The sequence below is a fragment of the Rattus norvegicus genome, chromosome 1, assembly GCF_021556685.1.
Source record: "Rattus norvegicus strain SHRSP/BbbUtx chromosome 1, alternate assembly SHRSP_T2T, whole genome shotgun sequence".
NCBI classification, from domain to species: domain Eukaryota; kingdom Metazoa; phylum Chordata; class Mammalia; order Rodentia; family Muridae; genus Rattus; species Rattus norvegicus.
Window position 1 is genome coordinate 105,137,258 of NC_141534.1, and position 21,750 is coordinate 105,159,007.

Here is a 21,750-nt window from a genome sequence, read left to right on the forward strand (position 1 = left end):
TTTATTTAACTTATTCATCAATGAAGAGGTAGAAGTTTTTTCCCCTTCTCTGAGCAGTAAAGGTTGGAGCTTATTTTTCTTCTAGAATGAATGAGTTCTTTTTGCACTAACCCAATAAAACCTGCTCATGGAGACTTCTACTCTCTCCATCCATGTATATGTATGTGTATGTATATGCATATGTGCATGTGCATGTGCATATGTATATATATTGTTTATATCCTTATGTAAGTATATGTGTACATGAGTGGTGTGTGTGTGTGTGTGTGTGTGTGTGTGTGTGTGTGTGTGTGTGTGTAAGTTGATGAGACAGATTGCTGGGACCAACAAATAAGTATGAGATAATGAATATGTTGTATGAATTTGTGTTCATGAATGTATGTGCATTTGTGCATATTTGCTTGGGTAAAAGTTTTTCCTGTTGCTAGTGTGACTCTATTCTCCCGGTTCAATAAAAGTTTTATTACTCCAAATCTCCCTCTTACCTGGCCACTGAAAGGTGAGGCTTCTGGACAAGAGGGTAAGGAGCCCTGGCAATTAATCCTTTACTCAGTCCCCTGCTGTTTAACAGTAATTGGCTAATTCACCAGAGACCTTCAGTTTTGGCATCAGAATAACGTAGAGTTAAGACAGAGAATTATAAAGTGAGAGTTAAGTTTTCTAGCACTAAATCAAGCACAGAGAATTACAAAGTAGATAATAGAGTGGTAAAGAGTTAAGTTTACTCAGCACTAAATGAAGCATAGAATAGTGATAAAGAGTTAAACTTTTAGCACAGAGCATTAAGAGTTGTCCCCAGCCCTCAATGGAGCATAGAACAGTATAGAAGAGTTAAGGCTTTTGTTTGTTTGTTTGTTGTTTTTTTTTAAGGCACAGTAAGATAGAGTTAAGCAGTAGACTGAAGCATGGAAAGTTATAGAAAAAAGAAGCCAGCAGTTATCAGTCAAAGAATGAGCAAGAGAATGATGAAGAATGTCTCCAGAAGCTGTCAGCTCCAACATCCAGCATAGTTAGAAAGTCACAAGGCCAGAATTCATCAATCTTTTGACCTGCATCCATCCAACATCTGTACCCTCTTCAGCTTCTTTCCCTAAGGCCAGGCAGAAGCACCCAGCAAGACTTTGCAAACAAACAAACCTAAAACAAAACAAACTCAACCCAAAAACTTAGGTGAGGGAAATCATTGGCATTCATGGGTAGAAGTCAGGTCTTTGTTTAACATCCCATAGTACACAGGGGACACACACACACACACACACACACACACACACACACACACACCACAATACACACTCCACACACATATATACATACAAGCACACATTCACAGAGACACACACAGACACACACCTCACACACACACCTCAACAGACACACATGGAGACATACACACCATAATACACAGCACATACTCACATATGCACATACAAGCACACATTCACAGAGACACACACAGATACACACACCTCATACAAACATACGCAGAGACACATGCAAATTCGTGGAGAGCAATTGGTGCTGCTTCTAGGAATTTGGCAAAAATATTTACATTGGGCTAGGATAAGGAAGTAGGCTCAAGAAAAATACAGCTGGGGAATGTGTTCCTAGCATCTTGATCATCTTGATAAGTCCCTGAATGCAGTGACCATGGGACTTTTGTTTAAGCCTTGTTTGTTCCTTGAGCTAGAACTGACCTTATTCTTTGCACGTACTTAGAATGGTATAAAAGCAGCTTGGGCAAAGGGAAACGGCTTCAGAATTTGCTGGAGTCACACAATAGTGTTGTCTAATTGTCTTTTCTTTATTTAATCCTCACTCCCTCCTCAAGACCCTGTTGATTGACTAATCAGGCTTGGCCACACATAAACAAATACACACCACACATATACATACATGGATACACACACACACACACACACACACACACACCACATAGGCACAGAGAGAGAGACACATACATAAACACTCGTGCACAGCACACACACACACACACACACATCATCATCATCATCATCATCATCATCATCATCATCATCATCATCATCACCCAGCATAATATGACCAAAGATGACAAGCATTGAGATTGATGAACCCTTCCCCAGTCTAACCTGTATGGTAGTGAAGAAGCTAGAATTGAAGCAGCTTGTCAGAGGAGGTTATACTTGATCAAAGTGGATCTGAGTTGATTTTTGTGTGCAGGTGAGAGGTCTAGTTTCACTCTTCTGTGCATAGAAATGTGCTTTGTTGAAGAGGCTTACTTTTCTCCAGTGTATACTTTTTACTTCCCTGTTAAAGATTGATGGCTGGGGGCTGGAGAGATGACCCAGCAGTTAAAAGTACTGGCTGTGGGGCTGGAGAGATGACTCAGTGGTAAACAGCACCGACTGCTCTTCCAGAGGTCCTGAGTTCAAATCCCAGCAACCACATGGTGGCTCACAATCATCTGTAATGAGATTTGATGCCCTCTTCTGGTGTGTCTTAAGACAGCTGTAGTGTACTTATATATAATAAATAAATAAATCTTAAAAAAAAAGTACTGACTGTTATTGCAGAGAACTAGGCTCAAGTCTCAGCACCTGCATGATGGTTTATCATCATCTACAACTCCAATTCAGCAGATATGAAGTCATCTTGCAGCCTATGCAAGCAGGCTGATCTCATGTGCACAAACATACATGCAGGCAAAAAATACACATAAAGTAAAAATTTAAATTAAACGATTGTTAGCCGTGGTTGTATGGTTTCTGTCTGGACTTTGAAAAAACAGTGCCATCCCACCTCCCGCAGGGCTCTTATTCATCAGAGTTTCATTGACTATGTAGGGTATTGTGTGTGTCAGTATGAATTTTTGGATTTAAAAAGCATTGTTTTGTGAGTGAAGAATGGAGTTTCCTTGTTGATGGGTCAGCCCCGAGTCTGTAGACTGCTTTTGGTGGGATGTCCATCCTCAGAGACTATTTATTATGAAACGTGAACATGGGAGGCCTTTCGGCCTTCTGTTGTCTTCCTATATTTCTTTAGTGTTTTAGAGTTTTCATATACACATCTCTCACTTCTTTAGTTAAGTTTACTCCAAGTACTTTTTAGGCTGCTGAGAATGGCATCGCCTCCCTGATTCCTTTTTCACTGCATCTACCACTGGCACATAGAAAGGCGACTGAGTCTCTAGAAAACCACTATCTAGGAGGCAGTAGAGGTGACTTGGTGGGTAAACTGAGGACCCGAGTTTGGACTCCCAGCACTCACATAAAGTGACATGTGACAGGTATGTAATGTTCATCAAAACTTTGGAAGTCAGAAAGAGGTAGCCCCAGGGCCTCACTGGCCAGCCAGTCTCACCTAAACAGCAAACTCCAGGTTCAGGGAGAGAGCCAATGCTTCATTTGGGGTTCTATTGCTGTGTAGATACACGGTTACAGCAGCAACTCTCATGAAGGAAAACATTTAACTGGAGATGGCTTATAGGTTCAGAGGCTTAGTCCATTATTGTCATGGTGGGAAGCATGGCGTCATGCAGACAGACACGGTGCCAGAGAGGTAGGGAGCTGAGAGTTCTATATCTGGATTGGCAGGCATTGGGAAATAGAGTGACACTGGGCCTGGCTTGAGGATTTAAAACCCCAAAGCCTATCCCCAGTGGCACACTTCCTCCAACTAGGCCACACCTATTTCAACAAGGCCACACCTCCTAATTGTGCCCAATGGGGGCCATTTTTATTCAAACCACCACATCCTATGTCAGGATGATGATGATGATGATGATGATGATGATGACGACGACAACGACGACAATGTAGCAAACAATAGAAGAAGACACTGAACTTTGACCTCTGGTCTTCATGGTACTCATGCGCAAGAGCATTGTCCCACACTTGTGTATATTCCTCCATATGAGAGATGTGGAGAGAGGGAAGGAGAAAGAGAGGTGAGGCAGGAGGAGAAGGCAGGAGCCCATTATACTGAGTACAAAAACCAAAAATAGAGGGAACGACCTCTGATGATGTGAATTAAGAAACACAGACTCAGTCCCAGGTCTCTTATTGTAAAGTCAGACATGGTCAACAGAGTGTGAGACTCACACAGCAGCGTAATCCATTGTCTGTTGGAATCAGCGGGATCCAGGAATTATCTGCAGGGAGCCATAGAGGACACAGGTGCTTTACACAAGAGCAAAGCTTGGTGAACTTAGATCTCTGGGTACTCCTGAGACTTCGCCCCCATGAAATTCAGGGGAATCTAAGTTCAGATACTGCTCTGTTCCTAAGGTAAGTCCTTCCTCAAGGGTCTTGAATTCTCAGCATGGCTGTGCACCTTGGAGTCCTGCGGGTGAGCCTGTGTGGAGAGGAAAGAAAAGGGTCTTCTTGGCAGCACACGGGAGGAAGTTCAGGGAGGTAGAGAGGGTCTGTGCAGAGTATTCATTATAATAAGGTGTTTGTTCCACAAGTGGCTCTGAAGCCACCACTTCGTCATTCACTGGTAAGCGTGAGGTCCTTCAGAAGCTCACCCGCCTTGTGCTCTCTACTCCACTCTAGATCCCTGAATCCCCATGTGCACTGAACACTGGGTCCACAGGATGGCAGCCCCATAGAGATGAGACACTGGCTCAATGGTAAAGAGATGACGGCAGATTAGGAAAACAAAAATGTGACCGCTAATGTGGCTGCCATGTAGGTGAATCAGAGAGAGAGACTAAAAAACAGCAGTTTCCCCAAAGCCCACTTTCTACCTGTGAGTCTCCCTGTGGTGGAGGTACCATGTTAGTGCCGTTAGCACGGGGCATGAGGTACCTCTCGCAGACGGGTGCATGAAACATCCTGGAGCCACAGCATCAGATGCTGTTGGAGATGGGCAGTGATTATAAAATGGGATCGCTTTCTGCCTGCAACTTGCGGCATCATTTCTTACTCTGATGGTGTTTACCAGGAGAGCGAAATAAAGCACACTCCATAGAAAGCGGGGAGGGAAGAAGGAGAACAAGGGCCAGTGTGGAGAAAGGGGTAAAAGTGGATCGAAGCCTTGGGGAAAAGAGGCTAGATGGTGTTTCATGGTGTGAGGAATGGAAAGACTAAAATAAATGCACATGGGACTCTACACAGAGATGGTACCCGTGGGAAGGTGAGCTCGGGGTAGCTCTGGGTGGCTGAGCCAAGTCCCACTACAGCTATTATATGGAGGACACGAAAGAGACATGGAGTGCATGGGCCTGTGTGACTAACCTTGGTAGGGATTTTCACAGTTCATGTGCACCGACAGTTTTGTTGCCTTCCTCCTGCAGATCACCACACTGAGGAAACCAAGGACGGAAGTGTGGGCACTTGAGGGGCTATGTAAAACAGTTCCCTCCACTGTGCTCTGGCCAGAGACGAGACAGCCATGGCCAGTCACCACCACCTCATTGTCCAAATGAGTCAGTCACCACGTGCACCAGAGCTGAGCACAGACATCTAACCATTGTACAGTCCCTACCCACACAGCCCTGTTTCATTTGCTCTGTGCAGATCCCTTCACGTCCCCCCCTTCCTGTTATCCCCCTTTCTATCCCAGGGGCAGTACTCACCTGAGAAGTGTGAGACAGAGCCCAAGAATCAGGAGCTTGACTGCTGCCTCCCCGACAGCCACCAGGACCACCTGTCTCATCTGGTCTGATTTCCCTGCAGAAACATACGCACTGGGCTGGGCTCACCTGGAAACCACAGCCCCGGTCTTCCCTCTCTCAGTTGGACTTGAATATTCAGTGTCTCAACTGACAGTAACAAGAGTTAGAAACAAAACTCACTGAATAAGAAAACGTCCTTGATGACATAGGTGTGACTAGTCAGCTCTCCAGCAGACATCATCACAAGACACCCCAACAAAGCAATCATAAACAGCAACAAGACCACCAGATTGTCAGAAGACAAGCAAATGAGCAGCGAGAACAGGAGAACACCGTCCGTTGTCAGGTAAATGAAAACTGCAGCGGGACACTTCTGTGCACAGAGACAGGCTGCGAGTTTTCCTAAGAAGGGAAGTGACCCCACTGGTGGGAATGCGGAGTGGGCGGAGCTCTGATCACTGTGGAAACTTCACACACTCAAAATGAAAAGCAGAATTACCATCTCCCTCGTAGTCGTCATCTCCCTCCTGCTGTGTGCCCAGGAGAAGGGGGACATACTCTCAAACACAAACACACATTCTCCAAAGCTGGGGCCCACTAATGCAGAGCAGAGATGACTCCAGACCCTGTCTTCTGACGGACTGATGAGCAAGTGTGGTCAGGGCAACACTGAGTTCAGTTTGGGTCATCGAGGAATGCAATACTGTTGTTGTGTGTCAACACCTGAATACAGGATGCTGAGGAACAACAAGTCAGATGCAAAAGGATACACTTCTGGGGCCTCCATGTTTGTAAAAAGTGCAGATGAGGCATGTCAGGGTTTGTGCAAAGACCGCAGCAAGTCAGTGTTTGCTGGAGGAGTACAGGGAGTGACTGTTGTAGATCAGAGTTTCTGTCTGGGGACATGCAAAGGCTCTGGAGTCCCAGAGTGTGCTCTTCATTATATGGCAGCTGTTAGCGATGGAGTTAATATTGTAAAGATACATACTGATGGAATTAATACTGTATAGATTACATACTGATGAAGCTAATACTGTACAGATTACATACTGATGGAGTTAATACTGTACAGATTACATATTGATGGAGTTAATACTGTACAGATTACATACTGATGGAGTTAATACTGTACAGATTACATACTGATGGAGTTAATACTGTACAGATTACATACTGATGAAGCTAATACTGTACAGATTACATACTGATGGAGTTAATACTGTACAGATTGCATACTGATGGAATTAATACTGTACAGATTACATACTGATGGAGTTAATACTGTACAGATTACATACTGATGGTGTTAATACTGGATGGATTTATGTAAAGTAAAATTATAGATGTAAAAACAACAAGGCAGTTCCAAAGTCCCCCTGACAACTGAACTCCACAGCATTTCTCAGAGGCTGGAGTGTGGCTTAGGCTGAAGACAGACCACTTCATCCCTCTCCATGAGGAAGGCACCTTCCCCCACACTAACTTAAGACCTGCTTCTCAGTAGCTGTATTTGAGCAGTAGCCAAGTCCAGAGGTCCAAAGGATTGGGGAGTTTGTGGGCTCAGGTGTTAATGTATCTGTATAGTCTGTGGATGGGGAGGCCATCGCTGGTTCTATAGTAAAGAGTGTCTTGAGTGTAAGGAGGGGTGTTCTGTGTGCTGAGCTGAAAAGTCCCTGCCTTCCTAGGCCACAATAGCTCTCCTACCTGTGACAGCTTTGATGGGACATGGAACAAGGGATTCTGTACAGAATATTTTAGAAAAAAGTTTCCATGTTAAGCTGAGCTGAGGGTGAGACAAGACAGGACTTCCCATAACTAGTCAAGACATTATAGTCAGAAAAATAGGGCCTCTGTGTTTCCAGGACCCACCAATAGCCAGGCCACCAAGACACAGTTATTGTGAACCCCTGCTTTATACTTGGAGTCTTGTTTCCTGATCTGACACTCACAGGTAACATTGAGGCGGATGGTTCTTTCCACAGTGACGCCTGCTCCAGAGAAGGTCACCAGACAGGTGAGTTTGGTACCATGGTCCTGGGGCCGAGGTGTGAGTGTCAGCACTGAGGAGTTTGTGGTTCTGGAACTCAAGGAGGTGAGGGCATCTGACATCCAGGAGAAGGTAGGGGGTGTCCCCTGCTCACAGGCCCAAGGCACAGAGCAGCTCAGATTGCTAGGATGGCCAGCTCTCAGGGTTTCCGGGATTATGATGTCAGGAGTCCGTGATAGAGCTAAGAGAGGGAAGGAGGGAGAGGAAGATATAAGCCATGATAGAGACACTCAAAAACTCCCTGAACAGCAAACTCTGCCTCAGGACAACCATCTTCCCTCACATAGCCCAGCATCCGTTTCATAGGAACTACCAAAGATGAGGTACAAGTCTCTTCACACACACACACACACACACACACACACACACACACACACACACACACACACTGTACTTTGTGGCCTCTTAAGATAACTATCAGGCGACTTCATTGCTTACGGGTCACATGCAGCAACAGCTGGTTTGCTCTGTAAGAATATCTCACAAAAGGTTCTCTAACCACTCTGAAGAAGTACACTCCTGTGTCATTTTTCTGTGCATCTCTGATGAGCAGGGAACAGTCATGTTTCTGTGGGTCTCCAAGGAGTTGGAATCGGCCCTGTGTTGCCTTCTGCACTAGTTGTCTGGGGTCATTTGTGGCCACTGGAGAATCTTCATGGAGACTCGTCCCTTTCAGGAGCCAGTAGCCAGTGACAGGTCCAAAAGTGGGCCTAATGGAGGGGTAAGAAACACTGCAGGGCACATGAACACACAAGGCCTCCTCTACTGTCACCGACTTGGGCGCCACCAGCTGGAATTCTAAATCCTGAACCAGGGAGTCTGCAAAGAAATGAGAGGTATCTTGGTCCTGTCCTACCAGCCCATCCCAGCCCCTGGCCCCACCACTCACCTGTACACAGCAAGAGCAGTAGCACTATCCACAGCATAGCACAGTGAATGGCCCTGGCTTCCTACAAGTAAAACGGGAAGGAGAGTTGGGTGGTTGAAGCTTCCTGTCATGGGTAAGAGTTGCAGATTTTGGTGTCACAGGACTGAGGAGAAATCTCACTGGAACCCCAGTAATGAAATCAGGCAGAGAGCAACTGACCACAGAGAAGGAACTTCCAACCCATATGTTATCAGAACTGCCACAGAACTTGAAGATTAAGCACTTCCACTTTTTACATGTTGGGCCACACTCGTTGAGAAGAGCCTACCCCCTGCTCCTGTCTCCTCTCCGTGGCTTACTCTCATTCCACTGTCACCCTCAGAACATTAGATGCTGTCTGAAAAAAAAAAACACAGCTTCTGAATGCTCTCAAAAGTCAGTCTGGCAGAAGCAGGGTTCAAGGAGTTAACAGAGGAGCCTTGAGGAATAAGGGACAAGGAACAAGACACTTCAGGGCACATAGGCCCTCCTCAACTGTCACTGACGTGGACACCAGCTGGAATCTTGACTCCTGACTCTGCAAAGAAATAAGAGGGGAAGAATTTTCCCTAGGGTGAAATATGCAGAAATGAATAAATGAATGAGTGAATAAATGAATAAGTGTGTGGCAGAAGCACATCATGGGAAGTTCCTCTTTGCTGGAAAACTGAAAGGCTGGGAAGTTCTATATGGAGCGAGGAAAGACTCCAGCTGCCCCAGGGAGTGATGGAGGAACTGGTGGGAGCCTTGACTGCCCCGTGTATCTAGCTAGTGGGTTTTCAAGAACAAGTGGGTAGAATGGGAGAACCAAACTCCAACGGCTTTAAAAACGTGACCCCCAGGTTGACCTTCCTAATGCACTTACTTCCTTTCTTCAATCGTCCCTGGTGTGGACCACACAGAGGTTATATAGACCAGCAAGTGGGAAAACATCCAGAAGACACTGGAGAGAATCTCTAGGGCTTCAGAGGCAGATTCCTTGTCTCTGTCCCTTCTGTGGCTCATGGTTAAGCAGATAGATTATAGTTCCTGCCTTAGGGTTTCTGTTTCTGTGATAAAATATCGTTAAGTGTGGTTGTTTGAATAAGAATGCTCCTCCTCATGTAGTCTCATATGTTTGAATTCTTGGCCATCAGAAGTGGCAATAATTAAGAGGGATTAGGAGGTATGGCCTTGTTGGAGGAAGTGTGTCACTGGGGGTGGGCTTTGAGGTTTCTAAAGCTCAAGCCATGCCTAGGGTCACTCTCTCTTCCTGCTGCCTGTGGATCTGGATATAGAGCTCTCAGATACTTCTCTAGTGCTGTGTCTACTTGCACACTGATATGCTTCCCACTATGATAAAGATGGACTAAACCTCTGAAATGGTAAGTGTTCACCAATTAAATGCTTTCTTTTATAAGAATTTCCATGCTCCTGGCATCTCTTGGCAGCAGTAGAACACTAGCTAGGATGAGAGTTGGTACTAAGAGTCAGATGTTGGCGTGACAGGTCTGACCATACTGATTGTTGGTGGAATGTGGACCTGGGGATTTCAGACTAGAAAAGCAGTTGAACACTTTAAGAAGGGTTTAATGGGCCATACTGGATGCAGGGATGACAATGGTGTTGAGAGCAGTGTGGATTGTGACAGCCTTGCTCAAGAGGTTTCAGAGAGAAGGAAAACATTATTAACTGACCTAGAGACCTTTCTTGTGATATTTTGGGGGAAGAATGTGGCTGCTGCTTGCTAGGGCTGGAACATAGAGCCCTTGTTGAAATACATTTTTCACTAGATTTATGTTTTCAATGGTTTCCTTAAATGCCTAAGCTTGGCTGGCCTTGAACTCGGAGATCGACCAACTTCTGCCTTCTGAGTCCTTGGATTAAAGGTGTGCAACATCATAACCAGTCCTAAGCTTTTTTTTTTTTTTTTTTTTTTTTTTTTTTTTAGAATCCTTTTCACTTTTTAAAAATTCTTCTTCATGAGTTGGAATCTTGGCTGGGGGTGGGGGGTCTTGCTCTGAAGCCATCACTCCCTTTATTCCACTTAGTATCAGGCTTTTCTTTAATCTGTTTACACTCCCTGGTATCAACCCTTTCCATCAACCTATATATTTTGTATTTGTCTTTGCTCAGTTTGCTCCTTTTTATTATAGATCTGCATAAGACTGGCTGCTAATAACCGCAGGGCACAGTCAACACTAGACTATTTGGAAATCTCTTCTGCCAAGGCGATTAACCCAAAACTCTTCAGACAAGGGCAAAAAGTAGACACGTTCCTTGGCAAATGTAGGCCTCCCCAGTTCACCCTCAGCGCCACTGCCTTCCATGCTGCTATTAGTAAAGTCCATGAAGCCTAAAATGGCCAGTCACTCTTCTAGGCCAAAGTCCCAAAATGTCCCATGTGTTTCTAAACAAAAGTCCATCTCAGCAATAATCCAGTCCCTGGTACCAATTTCTGTCTTAGGATTTCTACTGCCGGGAAGAGACACCATGACCACAGCAAGTCTTATAAAGAAAAAAAAATTTAATGTTGGCTGGTTTACAGTTCAGAGGTTTAGTCTATTGTCATCACGGTGTAAAACATGGCAGCCCCCAGGTAGTCACGATCCTGGAGAAGGAGTCACAAGTTCTGCATCTGGATCAGCAGGCAGCAGAAAGAAAAATATGGTACCAATTTTTGTCTTAGGGTTTCTATGGCTGTGGTGATTTAAAAAAAAACAAAACACCACCATGATCAAAAGCAACCTTAAGAGGAAGGCTTATATTTCTTTTCTTTCTTTTTTTTTTTTTTAAGATTTATTTATTCTATAAGTACACTTGTAGTTGTTTTCAGACATACCAGAAGAGGGCATCAGATCTCATTACAGATGGCTGTGAGCCACCATGTGGTTGCTGGGATTTGAACTCAGGACCTCTGGAAGAGCAGTCAGTGCTCTTAACCACTGAGTCATCTCTCCAGCCCCCTTTATATTTCATCTTTAAGCATGTAGTCCATCATTCCAGGAGGTCAGGGAGGAAACTCAAGGAGGGAAACTGGATGCAGGAACTGATGCAGAAGCCATGGAGAAATGAGTTTACTATCTTGTACCCCCTAAATTGTTTTTTTTTTCATTTTTTGAACTTTTTTTTGTTATGTTTGCATACCAAAGGCTGCCCTCTCCCAGACTCTCCCTCACAGAGTCCCTCCGTCTTCCCCTCCCCATCTCCTCTGAGAGCCCACCCTCCATACCCACCAATCCTGGGGCACCAAGTCTCTGCAGGATTAGGCTCTCTGCAGGATTAGGCTCATCATCTCCCACTGAGGCCAGACAAGGCAGCCTTGTAAGGGAACAAATACCACAGTCAGGCTTTAGGGGAGGGCCTCTGCTCTGTTTGTTGGGGGACTCACATGGAGACTGCACGTCTGTTACATATGTACCAAGGGCCTCAGTCCAGCCCATGTATGCTCATTGGATGGTGGCTTAGTCTCTGAGAACTTCCAGGGGTCCAGGTTAGTTGACTCTGTTGGTCATCCTGTGGGATTCCTATCCCCTTCAGGATCTTCAATCCTTCACCCAATTCTTCCATAAGGGACTCTGACCTCCACCCAATGTTTGGATGTGGGTATCTATATCTGTTTGTCAGCTGCTGGGTAGAGTTTCTCAGAGGACAGTTATGTTAGGCTCCTGTCTGCAAGCATAACAATATCATTCATTAATAGTGCTAGGGATTGGTGTTTGCACATAGGATGGGTCACAAGTTAGGCCAGTTATTGATTGGCCATTCCTTCAGTCTGCTCCATTTTTGCCCCGGCATTTCTTTTAGAGCAAATTTTGGATTGAAAATTTTGTGAGTGAGTTGGTATCCTTATCCCTCCACTGGGGGTCCTGCCTGGCTATAGGAGGTAGCATCTTGGTATAACGCTAAACAAGCAAGTGAAAGACCTGTAAATAAGAGCTTCAAGTCCCTGAAGGAAGAAACCAAAGAAGATATCAGAAGATGGAAAGATCTCCCATGCTCAAAAAAAGATGGAAAGATCTCCCATGCTCATGGATAGATAGGATTGGCCATTTTCCAAAAAGCAATCCACAGATTTTATGCAATCCCCATCAAAATCCCAACACAATGTTTTACAGACCTTGAAAGAGCAATTTTCAACTTTATATGAAAAAAAAAAACAGGATAGCCAAAACAATCCTAAACAATAAAACATTTCTGGAGGTATCATCCCTGATCTCAAGCTGTACTACAGAGTAATAGTGATAAAAACTGCCTGGTATCAGTACAGAAGCAGACAGGTTGATCAATAGAATAGAATCAAAGACCCAGAAATAAACCCACACAACTATGGACACTTGAACTTTGGCAAAGAATCCAAAACAATACAACAGAAAAAAAAAAAGAAAGCATCTCCAGCAAATGGTGCTGGTCTAACTGGATGTCTGCATGTAAAGGAATGAAAATAGAGCCATATTTATCATTTGGCACAAAACTCAAGTCCAAGTGAATGAAAGACCTTTCAAAAACCTTTTTATTGATTCATTGTTTATTTCACACCATGCACCCTAATCCCATTCATCTCCCCATCTTTCCATAGCCACCCTGTGCCCTTGCAGCCTGCCCCTAAAAGAGACAAACCAAACATCACACTATGAAGCCCTGGCATGTCATAGTGTGTCACACCCTTTTACCCAAACAGCTTTCCTTGAAAATGGACATTTCAGTGAATCATTGGTCTTGTTCAAGGAGGCCTCTGCCTTCTGCTATACTATTAGCAGATTCTCACTGGGACGCCTCTCAGATATCCTGTTGTTGCCCTATGTCATGGAGATCTTATAGCTTTGGTCCTGGACAACAAGCCCTTTCACACACTCCAGCAGTTAATAGATGATGGAGAGATGTTGGTATGGGCCAACTCTAAGCCCTCTATGTGGCCTGGGTGGTAGCATGACAGCTCTCCCGTGCTCCTTAGCAGCAGGGTCAGCTCTCCCACACTGCCCCATGCCACTTGAGCCAGCTCTGCTCAAGTAAGGAGCAGAGCAAGCTTACCCATTATTGCATCCTCAGAGCTGGCTCTCCCCCAACACATACCACCAGGGCCAGCTCTACTGTGTTGCCTAGGCAAGGAGAGGGGTTGGGCAAGCTCACCTACTTTCACGCCATGAGGGTTAACTCTCCCATGCTGCCCAGGTTAGGGGGTGAGACCATATCACCACACTCACATCCTTGGGCAGGCATGGGGGTGGGGGAGGAGGAGCTCACCTGCACTCACACCACCAGAGTCTGCTCTATTGTGCTTCCAGAGTGAGGTGTAGGACCTGCTCTCCTGAGTGCTGCACCATGGTGAGGGGCTGGAAGCTCTCCTGTTTTTACTTCCTCAGGCCCACCTCCTGGATTTTTTCAACCAGCCTTCTTATACACCCCAGCACCACCACCCTAGGTCACAATGACCTGAGAATTGTATGGTAGAAGCAGCCAAATTCTTCTCCAAGTTGCTTCTTTTCCTGATGTTTTAGCATAGCCAAAGTATCCATAGCTAAGACAATCCCAGTCTTCAGTCTTTGAATCCAATGAAAGAATGGGGAACAATGCTATTTGCAGTCTCATGGTTGTTGTGTGTTCAGGTTGTGCAAAAAATTCATATGGGCTACCTTGTCTATCTTCAGTGTTCATTCTGAGACTCATGTCCCCAGCGAGCCATTTGTCATTGCCCACAGCCTGCAGTAATTCCTTCCAAGGAACATTAGGGACTGGTCTCCCTGATTTCTTTTGTGCCACCTAGGGAAGAAATGGAACCACTCTCCACATAGTCGGATGCCTACACTCACAGAGCATCATGAGATTAATCAAGTCAAAGTTTATGTTTTGAAGTCCCAACTTTCCAGTCCCTCCGACTGTGACTGTGCCTGGAACAAACTATTTAGAGAGTTGTAGTGAGGTAATTAGCATAGCCCAAACCCAGTACCATTGCATTCTCATTAGAAGAGGAGCTTTGGACATAGAGACACACAGGGCAAAACGTGCAAACATAGGAGACACTCTCTTAAGGTTGACAAGAGAGGCCATAGGAGGAATCTGCCTTGAAAGCACCCTGATCTGAGACTTTCAGCCTCAGAATGGAGGAAACAAACCTGTGGTTTAAACTGCTCAGTGTGCTGTTCTTTGTCACTACAGGTTGAGCAAGCAGATACGTGAGGTCATTTTGAAAATGCTATATAAAACACCAGAAAGCTGCTCACACAGCCTGTCCTGGTCATAGGCAGAGCACACAGGGTACAGTATACAACTGTGTCCTAGGAAGAAGATTAGGGAATAGAGAGAAGGAAAAGTCTGGGATGCCAGAGGAAACATCTGTATCCCTGTATACCAGGCCTGTATCTATAGGGTGGTTCTATCACCCTGTCAACCCATGCTCTCCTCCTTACAGGAGGATTGGTCCCATCTGTGGGCCATGGTTTCCTACTTGGTTATGCTGGTATATAACAGACTCTCAAGAGATATATGGGGGGAAGGGACAGAAACTAGAGAGAGAGAAAGAGAGGGGAAGGAATAAGAGAAAGAAGAAGAGAATGAGCGTGAGAAGGAGGGTGTTAGATGGGAACAGGATAAAGAACCAGTATATTGAATAGAAAATTAAGACACAGAGGGGACAGTATCCCTGGTGCTGTCAAACTGTTAATAAATGAAGGTCTACATGATAACTCATCATAGTGGAAGACTCACACACAGCAGTTGGAATGGGAAGAATCTGGGAATTGCCCTTGTGGTTCCATAGAAGTTATGGTTTACCAGACTAGAGGGATGATCCTGAGGGCTCCTCAATGGGTTGAGATCTCTGAGTACTGAGGAAAAGCATCCTCTTCAATCACTCATAGTGGCTGTTCTAATCTGCTGAGCTTTCCCACCCCAACCTACCCATTCCTCCTACACTCAACACTCAAGGCTATAGTCCACTCTGTTTCCACACACTGCTGACAAACCCTGGTGCCATCCTACATGACCTCATGTGACCTAGAGCATGTACGTTCCTCTCAAGAACTGAGTCACACGATGTTTTTCATTGTCACTCCCTCATGATTAGTAGATGTTGCCACACCTGAATAAAGCCAAAGCAGCAGGTAGCACACATAGTACTGAATGGGGCACCAGCATAAGCTGGAATTCAACTATTGAATCCCCACCCTCCCCATCACAGGGCCTCAGTTCTGTTCAGAATCTCAGATGAAAGACCCGATTCACCTAGATGCTCTTGTTCACAAGTCTCTCTCTCCCAGGACTCACATTCCTCTTTGTACAGGGTATCTTTGACAGATCTTTTGAGTCACACCCAGGCTGACCTTCTAGTCCCACTTCGCCATGCATCCTGGAATTTCAGAACACAGATTCAAGGGCCCACCTCAATACCTGGCTGTCCTGCCAAAGATACTCTGTCCGGGAAGAACCAGATGTCAATGCCAGTGCAGGAGGCAAGGCAATGTAAGAGCTGCTCTTTTGCCAAGAGCTAAGGGCTGAGGGGTTAGCAGTAAAAAGAAATGACAGAAAGCGATTTCAGGGCTGTATTGCATGTGACACTGTCATGAGGAGCATGTCACAAATGTGCCAAAGGCATGGCACACACAACACCCACAGCGATTTCTGTCAATGACAGTTACACATCTTTGGGGGTTCATTCTTTATGACAATGGACTCCCTGAGCATGATCATTTTAAAACAAGAGTCTGAGTACTTGTGAGAAGAGAAGCTTAGTTGACAGTATTCATGACTGCCACTCACACTTATGGTGAGACTTGACCTGCTCTAAGCACAAATAGTTCTTAAAAATCATTCCCAAATGTTCAGTCAGTCACTGGAGGGAAAACACGTTGGTACAGAGAAAAAGAGAAAGCTGCTGATCTCTCATGGATAGCTTTGCCAAGTATCAGAGAGCATAGGGGAGGAGGCCTGACTAGCTGTTCCTAGTGAACCTCCCATATTTGAATGAGAAAACCCAGGTGTGGTGTGGATGAGCCCCCAGCAACAGCTCCAGGGTGGGAGTATGGTCCACCTGGGTCAGGTTCTGGGGGACAGATTGAGGGTTATCAGTAGCATATGGGGAGAAAGAGGAGGGTCTCCGTTTTCCTCTAAGGCCTCATAAGAAGAAAGTTCAGGTACTGCTGGTAAGAGCCAGGTTCCCTACTGCCTATAGCCCTTCTAAGGGAAGGGGCAAGACTACTCTGTGCACAGTCAGATGTGTGCAGTCCTGGAGCATCATGGGATGCATTGCATCCTGTTCAGGTTCATGTGCAGAAGTCTCGGCCTCCGATCTGTCAGAATGTGAATGTGTCTGGAACAAGACATTAGAAAAGGTGTTCATGGGGTTGGGGATTTAGCTCAGTGGTAGAGCGCTTGCCTAGGAAGCGCAAGGCCCTGGGTTCGGTCCCCAGCTCCGAAAAAAAGAACCAAAAAAAAAAAAAAAAGAAAAGAAAAGGTGTTCATTCAGTTAGATGAGGTTACTGACATGGCTGTAATATAAAACACCTGTGTCCTTATTAAAAGAGTCACACAGCCAATGAACCATGTGAGGACACAGGACAGGACACAGAAGGAAACTGCCCTGTGCACACTGATCTGGGACTTTCAGTCTCTCAACTGAGAAAACAAACATGATTTAATCTACTTTTGTGTGGTCATCTGTTACTGCAGCCTGAGTAACCTGGCACCTGGCATCATTCAAAGGATGGCCTGTGGTCCCACAAGGAAGTTGCCCACACAGTCTGCCCTAAACCCTGCAGGGCACAGTCCTCAGAGGGTCCAGGATGTCTATGAGATGAGGTTGTGTTCAAGATGGGAGGAGAGTGGAAGGGAAAGTTTGGGTCAACAGAGAAAGCATCTGCCACCCTGTGCACCATGCCTATGTCTAGACTTACAGGAAGGTGTATTGCCATGTCACATATGCTATCCTCCTTCCATGATGGAACATGTCCAATCTCTGGACTTAGGTCTCCTAAAGGATGTGCTGGGCTATGACACTCTGTAAGGCTACATGAGAACCAAGTTACGAGAAAACCAGATCGCCGTTCACCATAAACTAGCCTGGTCATCAGACAGGGACTTGTTTTATTTTGTTGCCCCTCAGTCACCTGTTCATCTTGTCTCTTAACAGTCACCTGCTCCTGACACCTATCAGTCACCTGTTCACTCTATCCTCAGTCACCTGTTCAGTCTGTCACCCTTCAGTCACTCGGTCAGTTACCTTAGCAATAGCTGCAGCGCAGGCCATGAAGGTTTTAAAACCTGACACATTCGGGGCTGGGGATTTAGCTCAGTGGTAGAGCGCTTACCTAGGAAGCGCAAGGCCCTGGGTTCGGTCCCCAGCTCCGAAAAAAAGAACAACAACAACAAAAAAAACCTGACACATTCACCATCTGGAACTTAGTTAAAAAAAAAAAACAACAACAACAGATGAGCTTTTGATTCCTTACCTAGATGGCAAAGTTGAAAAGATTTTCAATTCTTGTTTTGGGATGCAGAGTTGGGAGGTATTTTCACTGTGGTCAGCTCTTCGTTGTACAAACTCCTCTCATTTCGACCTAAAGCAATCAGGAATATATCAGAGTAATCAGAAATAGAGCAATCAGGAAATGCATGTAGGGCAAAAATGGGATTTCAAGAAGGGAAGTCTCTGAGTGAAGAGAGAGGGTGCTGGATGCAAGTCAGGACGAGAAAGCGTTTTCTGTAGGGTTTCAAGCAAGGAGTGAGTCTGAGGCAGGGGTGGTACCGTATATATGGAGATCACACTCAGCCCATTGACCAAGTTCTCCAAGTAGGAAGAATCAATATACCTACCCTCTTCCCTCACCAGGACTCCTGCAGTATCCTCCGTGTGAACCTTGATTAACTTGAGTTGAAACACTGAGATATAGGAATCTTGACATTCGTTGTACAAAGGAGGCAAACAAGACATAAAGGGGACAATGTCTTTCTTGATATCACAATGTTAGAAAAACGAAAGGGTACACACTTGATCCTACGCCTTTGACTTCGATGTTAAATAATCCCCTCCCCACCCCATGAGATCGTTACATACAGCAGTCTGTAACCATTGCCTACGGAATGGGAACTCTCTGAGCATGGGCATTCACAGAGCACTAAGGTGCACAGGATGAGACACCCAGCCCCTTCCTTGATCCCACATCGCTTGTGAGCACAGGACCCAGCTCTGCACTCTCCTCACAGGTGGCTCTGCTAAGTGGCTACTCCTTCCAGCTTTCCTTCTTCCACCTCATTTCCCTGACTCTGAGTGATGAGAGGCCCAGGGTGGTGCCTGCAAACTTGTCTTTTCCTTATGATTTTATTCCTCGGGTCTCAGTGTTCATGATCCTCAAACTCTGCTCCACTTGGGCCCTTCCCCCGATCTAGCTCCAGATTGGAGCATACAATGTCCACCTCCACTTGGATCTCACAGGTTCCTCATCCCTGTAGAAGCAGGAATAATAATGATACTTCTGAAAGTTTCCTTCACCTACAAAACTAGCTCTGTCAGTCACAGACAATTCATTCCATTTTTGAAGTTACTTGGTGTGGCCACGGGCCTGTGGTTTCTTACCCCTATGGCCATCACTAACTTCTGTAGATACCTGTGCGGCCATCTTTGATACTTATGACACTGGGCTAGAGAAAGCTAGCTAAAACACAGACAGTCATTTCCCTGTTGGGTTGCTCTTCAAGTTGCCTTATATAACTAACACCAGCGAGGGCTTTCCCATAGCTGCACATGGAGTTCTTTCTCTGGTCTCCCCAGACTCTATATAATCTAGCCCTTCCCCCAGAACACATGCAGTGTTATCAGGTGATAGAAACCTACTCTACCCTTCTATCCAGCTATGGCGATCTTTCATGGCGGGGGGTGGGGTGGGGTGGGAGGTACAGCTGAACTCCACTAGATAGAAGTTTGTAGGCTCAGAAAACAACAACAAGAAGGTAGGCAGAGGGCATTTGAGAAGAAGAGATTCAGAGGGATCAGGGAGAAAACAGTGGGCGGGTAATAGGGGTGAATATCATGAGATAATATGATATACTATATTAAAAACATGTAAGGAATTGTTAAGAAGCAAGATGGCTCAGTAGGTAAAGGTGCCTCCCCTAAACCCAGGGATACAAGTTTGATTGGCAGACCTCACATGCTGGGAGGAGAGAATGTCCTCCTGCAAGTTGTTCTCCGGCCTCTACACATTTATGTTGTCATAATGTCTTCTACATCATCCCATGAAATAGATATGTTAAAGAATGCCACTGTTAAGAGGATGGCCTTGTTGGGCACCAGTGGAAGGGGAAGCCCTTGGTACTGCCAAGGTTGAACCCCCAGTGCAGGGGAAGGTCAGGGAGGGGTGGTAAGAGGGATGGATGAGGGGGATCACACTTATGGGGGGGAATAGGGGGCTTATGTACAGGAAACTGAGAATGGGAATAACATTTGAAATGTAAATAAGGAAATATATCCAATAAAAATAAAGAATACCACTGTTGAAACTCAGGAGCCAAACACAAGCAGCCTCTGGACAGCAATAGTTCATTTAGATGTCTGCATTTGGAATTTTATGTTTTCTTTCATTTAACTTTCACATGTGATCACTTGTTTCCTTGATGTAGAACTATTAAATCAATATTAATAGCTACTTTTTAATTAAAACTGGAATGATGTCTGGCTGTCTGTGTGCTGTTTAAGAATCATTCACATACTGTGACAACTATTTTTGGATATTTTTCTCCTATGTGTCACTTTTCACCTTTCTACTGTCCCTTTCTGAACAGCAGACTGCTGGTCTCAAGTGTGTGTCACGTGAGGAGCTGACTGTGTGTAAAGGACGAAGGGTAGAGCAAAGATGGTCAAGGGGCCCCGTCTAGAGTATGCAGGAATGCCCCAGGGGCAGATGGATACCAGGACGCCCCTTAGGGAACATAGAGAGAAATGCTCAAGGGGCAAATGGATACAGGGATGCCCATGGGGCAGACAGATACTGGATGCTTCAGGAGCAGATGCTCAGCTGGCTGCACAGAACCCATGAAAACTCAAGCCCTGCTTCCTGGAACCTGTGTTACTTTTCCCTTATAGAAATAAGTCTTAGCAGAAGCAGATGTGACTAAGAACCTTGCGCAATGTGGCAACCTGCACTGTCCAGTTAGCATGATCACAAGTGTCTTAAGGAGAAGTAGAGGGAAACGGATGCACATTCAATGTGAGACCTCACGACCACAAAGGCAGAGGCGGGAGTGGGAAAGAGGGGGGCCCCATCCATTCTCTAGAGAGGAACAGCCATGTGACACACAGATAAGCACCCATAGAACCTGACTTCAGATTCCCACGTTCCTGAACCAGGAGATAGAGATGTCTGTTTCTGAGGACCACTGTGTGTGACTGTGCCAAATACCATCAGAGGTTCTTAAGAGCAGACTTGCCAAAGAGTTCTCAGAGAAATGAGACAGCAAAGATTGAGGAGTCTGGAAAAGGTAGAAGCTCCACGGGAAGACCAACAGAGTCAACTAACCTGAACCTCTGGGGTCTCTCAGAGACTGAATCACCAACCAAAGAGCATGTATGGGCTGGACGTTACCCATGACACACACACACACACACACACACACACACACATACACACACACATACACACACACACACGCACATACACACACACATACACACACACAAACACACACACATACACACACGCATACACATACACACATACACACACATACACACACATACACACACACATACACACACACACACACACACACACACACACACACACAGCAGCAGCAGCAGCAGCAGCAGCAGCAGCAGGTAGCAGATGTTCACTGTGTCTTCATGTGAGTTCCCCAAAAACTGGAGTGGGTGCTGTCCCTAAACCTGTTGCTTGTCTGTGGATCTTGTTCCCCTAACTGGGCTGCCTTGTCTGGCCTCAGTGGGAGAAGGTGCGCCTAATCTCGAAAAGACTTGATTACCAGGGCGGGAGGGATATTGGGAAGGGGGGCTCCACCCTCTCAGAAGAGAAGGAGAGAGATGAAAGACTATGAGAGGTGAACCAGGAGGTGGGGGAGCAGCAGTCACTTCTCCTCCATGTTGTAACCAGACTGCCCAGTTCCTGTGTACGGGCTCGTCCATGTCTTAAACTTCCTCTTTCCAGCCCTCCCCCTCTTCAAAGTAACTGCTGTCAGTGAACCAACAGCACATACGAAAATGGTTCTAAGTAGATGAAA

At 45.6% G+C, this 21,750-nt stretch overlaps 1 protein-coding gene across 11 annotated transcripts; it reads right to left on the bottom strand.

Moving 5' to 3' along the window:
- Positions 1 to 3,689: 3,689 nt before the first annotated feature.
- On the bottom strand, positions 3,690 to 18,419 carry Cd33 (CD33 molecule). 11 transcript variants are annotated; one of them, NM_001432624.1, is made up of 8 exons: positions 18,337 to 18,419; positions 17,973 to 18,080; positions 8,533 to 8,593; positions 8,082 to 8,462; positions 7,546 to 7,824; positions 5,558 to 5,651; positions 5,217 to 5,284; positions 3,690 to 4,332 (listed from the first exon to the last, which is right to left on the bottom strand). In NM_001432624.1, exons 3-8 carry the CDS (start codon positions 8,567 to 8,569, stop codon positions 4,295 to 4,297), a joined length of 897 nt encoding a protein of 298 aa, NP_001419553.1. In that variant the 5' UTR covers positions 8,570 to 8,593; positions 17,973 to 18,080; positions 18,337 to 18,419; the 3' UTR covers positions 3,690 to 4,294. The 11 variants fall into 11 exon arrangements, 6 of the variants coding, with proteins under 6 accessions (NP_001419553.1, XP_087448135.1, XP_087448133.1 ...); XR_015642108.1 differs by lacking the exons at positions 17,973 to 18,080; positions 18,337 to 18,419 and adding an exon at positions 5,777 to 5,998 and having other exon boundaries at positions 8,082 to 8,353; positions 8,533 to 8,731; XR_015642105.1 differs by lacking the exons at positions 17,973 to 18,080; positions 18,337 to 18,419 and adding an exon at positions 5,777 to 5,998 and having other exon boundaries at positions 8,533 to 8,601.
- Positions 18,420 to 21,750: the final 3,331 nt, after the last annotated feature.